Below are 4556 nucleotides of genomic sequence, written 5' to 3' on the forward strand. Positions count from 1 at the left end.
AAGTAATTGTCTTCAAGACTTCCTGCGCCGTAGTTCGCTGTGGAGAAGTAGTAAATGTGGCATAGTGCAGCTAGAGAGCAGATTATTGTTAGTAGCTAAAGCTTATAACGTATACATGCATATATATGAAATGTTCCATAAAACCAATTATCATGTGCTTAAAAGCTAAAAAAAAAAAAACTGTTTATTTTGTTAGCATACAAGTTAGCACTTTTAACATTTGTCTTACTTGAACAGAACAGTTGGGTGCAGATAAAAGTATAAACCTTAAAAATTACAAAGAACCAGCATACGTTTGTTTATTTTTGTAAATACTGCATGTTTATGTTTTTTTAACTTTAATAATATTTTAGCGAAGCCTTGTTATTTTGGCCTCGAGGTTTAGCTATTTCCCTCCTTTTCATTTAACCCCGCCCTCCCAGCCTGGCCTTGGAGTGACTACGACCTTATAAGGTAATGGCTGCAAGACCACACCCAGTCGTCCTTGCAAGTTTGGAGGGGAAACCCCATCTGGAAGCTTAAAGCTCATTCGCTGGAGCAGAGAGGACAGGAAGAGGAAAAGCTCCAGCCTGGCTAGTGATTCGCCAACACAGACTCGAGGCCCCGCCCCGAACGGCAGGAAGCAGGAAGGCGTGGCACGGTGGCCTTGGTCGTCAAGGAAACGATCTGTTTGGAGGGAGAAGGGATTGAAAGGTAGTTTATTTTTGGTGGTGTTTTGCTAACTAAAGTTTGTGTTAGCGTGTACCTGGGTGGAACAGATCAGGTCTGTCCCAGTGTTGGGGGTCGTGGTGAATCGACCACATGTTGACCAAAACACGAGTTCCACGTCTCACAGCGTGACCTCCAACACTGTGAAGGAGAGTTGGTTAGCATGTAGCTGGCCTACTACCAGTCTACGCTTGTTGAGACACAGTAGCTTTAGTAAGTTACAAAGTAAGAATTCACAACAAACATAAAATGACGTTTAAAATGAAAGACACTACACAAAACTTACACATTTCTCCTAAACTACCACTAAGTTACATCTGTAGTCACTTATGCTGTTTCATTTGTATTTTAAGACCGATAAATCTTGAACATCCTCCAAAGTCAAAATTCTGACCCAGAAAGTTGGAACGTTCCCGCCGGCTCGGCCACGAACCCAACACGACTCCCTTATGCAGGGAAAGTTGTGACAGATGCATTAATAAAGTTTTTATTTGCACTTCTGACGATACAGTCCCGCGTATTATTTACTGAACTACCTGAAATAAAAAACACGCTGCTAGGTGTTGGACTGCATAAACTGCATTCTTTCACTTATTTTAGTAGTGGTAGATTTCCTGGTCACCGAACAGGTTCTCCAACCTGCAACTGGTACTAGACTGGTTGTGACGTTATTTTCAAACCCAGCTTCTGACTTCAGACGTAAATGGAACTCAGAATTACTAAAAACAATCAACTAGTTTACTGTGAACATGAAAATCTCTCCTTTCACCGACCCCAACGCTGGTTACAACAGTAAATTATATTGGCGCCTTCTGGACCCATGGGTTCCTCTTAGAAATGCTGTCTGGTTCTACCGTCCTTACAGGACAAGGCAGTGTCGGTCTCGTCCAGACTGTTCTTATCTTGGTCCAGTGATGGTGGACAAGTCTAATGGTCTTTCAGAGCAGCATTTCTCTCTACCTTCATGAACTCCTTGAGGACACGTATCTTCTTTTAATGTCGTATCTACAGGGACTGATCGTCGGGGTTAGAGCTTATTGCAGGTACGGCTGTTTACTGTACGTTGATTCAAGTACTAAGACTAGGTGCAAATACTTCATACTGAGGTTGTTGTGGTTTAGCCGACAGCATTTTACGCCACATAAGATACCAATGACCTCCAGAACAATAATCCCAAAATGGAGGCAACACACCTATAAAGCCTGACAAGAATTAATGGTTTGATACAACCCTCACTAAGGGGTTCTGTTTTATAAGCCAGTAAAAGCCCCAGAACCAGATTCACCTGCTGTCGGTCAAGGCGGTGTGGGGGATCAGTACCGGACTGACCGGTCGGATCCTCATGCCCTCATTAATGACACACTCCAGGTACGGTAGCTGGCTGCGGTCTGACACTCTCACCGCTCGCTCACTGCCTACGTGCTCGTCCAGCTCTTTCTGCACACGCTCCTGGACCTGGAATAAAAACCCAGAAATGTTACTAACCCAGAACTGGAGCCACTGGACCCTCTTGTTCCAGAAGCAGAACCCCACCTCTGGGTGGTGCAGCAGGTAGGCCAGGATCCACAGCAGAGTGGTGGACGTCGTCTCCACTCCGGCTCCAAAAGCTTCAGCCGCCGTCATCAGGACATGGTCGTCTGTTATCCCCTCCTCCTCTGATCCATGTGACTTCTGACCCCGCCCACTTCCTGTCTGACCTTTTAACAAGGCGTCCAAGAGGTCCCGAGGTTCTCCATCGCTGAGCGATGCCTGTTGGCCACCACAGAGGAGATGGGACTTTCAGGGTCTGGGCTGTAGTGCAGCCTGCAGGGGGCGCTGCTGCCCTCTGGTGGCCCACATGTTTTCATCTGGCTTGGTGTTACCTTGTGCTCCTCCAGTTTGCGGCTCAGCAGTTTGTCCCTGACCGTGATGCACTCCTTCAGTTTACTCAGAGACCTGTTGGGAAAGAACTGAAGGACAGACAGGGTTTGTTTTATTTGTGGACATTGGATGAAACTCGGTGGGACCATCTGGTGCTCCACAGAGAGAACTGCTTCAGTTTACTGCACTTCAAACCTTTGGCTGATCATTACTTTCATTTGGAACATGTTAAAGGTAAGACCATGACCGCAGAACTGCTTGGCCTTTTAGGAGCTTCAGGTCACTCTGGGGACCAGGACTCCTCAGATCCGTCTTGTACCTTCATCCAGGGGTAGATGTCCACCAGTCCTCCTTGGGCGATCGTCTCCACGATGCCGTTGTTGTACCGGATCACCTCCTGCAGCTCGCCGTCGCCGTGGCGATAGGTGCTGCTGAACACCAGGGTACAGACCACGTTGGTGACGGCTCTGGTCACCGCGGGAGACGGGTCGAATCCACGTGTCCCGTTGGACAGCAGCTCAGCGCACAGACTGTCCACCGAGGACAGAACTGCAGAGAGAAAACCACGTGTTGATCATTGGACTTCAGATGAATACGCTGTTTGAGACTCCAAGCTCCCATCGTCACCGTACGGCAGGTTGTATCTGTTTCTAATGAGTCGGCTCCTCTGACGCCTCCTGCTGATCTGACCCTCTGTGAACTTTGTGATCTTTGGCCAATGATCCTGATGAAACCGTTTAAAGTCGTTTTATTCGTCTGTTTGTGGGTTTTAAAGTAACGAGTAAACATCTGATGTTTCTCCTCTGAAATGAACGGTCCTGCAGACGTCCTGACAGCTAACTAGAATCATTGTTTGGTGGTGCAGCGGAGTGACGTGGTCTGGATCTCAAACACGTGAAGCACGCAGGTGGGCTGGAGGTGTACCTGTGTCCTGCAGTCGGCTGGTGCCCTCTCCGAACAGAGCGAAGGAGTTGTGAACGAGGCGTCGGTGAAGCTTCCAGAGAGGAGAATAATCGGAGAAGGCGATGTCCTTCCCTCCTCTGGTCAGCAGGCTGGTGGTGACCTGAACACCAGAGACCTTCAGACCTTCAGACCTTCAGACCTTCAGACCTTCAGGTGAAGCTGTCAGGACTCGTCTGTATAAACTGTGTAACTGCACATAACGCTCTGTCAGGTGGGACCTCGTCCTCTGTATGTCCCACCATGTTTGGACGTCCAGCGAAGTCCCTCCCCCTCTGCAGCAGAACGTCACGGGCGTGTCGGTGGTTGTTCACCACGAGAGTGAAGTGAGGGCCGATGTAGAGCCCGAACAGGGGTCCATACCTCACAAACAAACAAACAAACAAACAAACAGTGTTAAAGGGTCATTGATTTTCGGTGGTGGAGACGGTGGACCAGTGATCAGAAGGTTGCCGGTTCAACTCCCCAGACCAACAACATCAAATGTGGGTGGGAAAGGTGAAGCACCCACACCTGCCTCCACCCTCATCTGCCCCTGGGCCCTTGAGCAAGGCCCTTAACCCCCAAACATCTGCTCCCAAACAGGTCTCTGTTGAAATGACTTCCTGTAAAAATAAAAGTAAAAAAACGATTAAAGAAACAAACAGTTTTAAACAGAGAGCCCCTCCTGCACCTCTTATAACCATAAATACATTTATTGATCCTGTCGATCACCGTTAACGACCTGAACTGATAATCATTAAAAACAGCTGGAACAGTCTATAACTCATCTGGAGGCCCACGGGCCAGAACTTCAGTCCAGTCCACTTCATTAAAAACGGGGGGTGGGGGGTGGGGGGGGTGTCTGGGTTTGGGTTCTGTCTATGACATTTATGATTCAATGCAATAAACTCATTTAAAAGGAAACAGATTATTTTAACCTTTGCTTTATTTACATAAAGATTTAATCGCTGGATGTCCGGCCCCTGAGCTGCTGCTCTCAGTAACTGTGGCCCCTGAGCTGCTGCTCTCAGTAACTGTGGCCCCTG

At 47.9% G+C, this 4556-nt stretch overlaps 1 protein-coding gene across 1 annotated transcript in view; it reads right to left on the reverse strand.

Moving 5' to 3' along the window:
- Positions 1–333: 333 nt before the first annotated feature.
- The window catches only part of LOC119417878 (steroid 17-alpha-hydroxylase/17,20 lyase), a 5595-nt gene continuing 1372 nt past the window's right edge, over positions 334–4556 (reverse strand). Inside the window, exons 3-10 of the mRNA XM_037685161.1 lie at positions 3771–3891; positions 3493–3631; positions 2888–3117; positions 2571–2657; positions 2242–2457; positions 1994–2163; positions 746–849; positions 334–666 (exon numbers count right to left, since the gene is read on the reverse strand). Coding sequence (XP_037541089.1) covers positions 401–666; positions 746–849; positions 1994–2163; positions 2242–2457; positions 2571–2657; positions 2888–3117; positions 3493–3631; positions 3771–3891 — 1333 coding nt within the window. The 3' untranslated portion in view covers positions 334–400. The remainder of the gene's footprint in view (positions 667–745; positions 850–1993; positions 2164–2241; positions 2458–2570; positions 2658–2887; positions 3118–3492; positions 3632–3770; positions 3892–4556) is intronic.

The sequence above is a fragment of the Nematolebias whitei genome, chromosome 1, assembly GCF_014905685.2.
Source record: "Nematolebias whitei isolate Nwh7 chromosome 1, NemWhi1, whole genome shotgun sequence".
Lineage (NCBI taxonomy): Eukaryota > Metazoa > Chordata > Actinopteri > Cyprinodontiformes > Rivulidae > Nematolebias > Nematolebias whitei.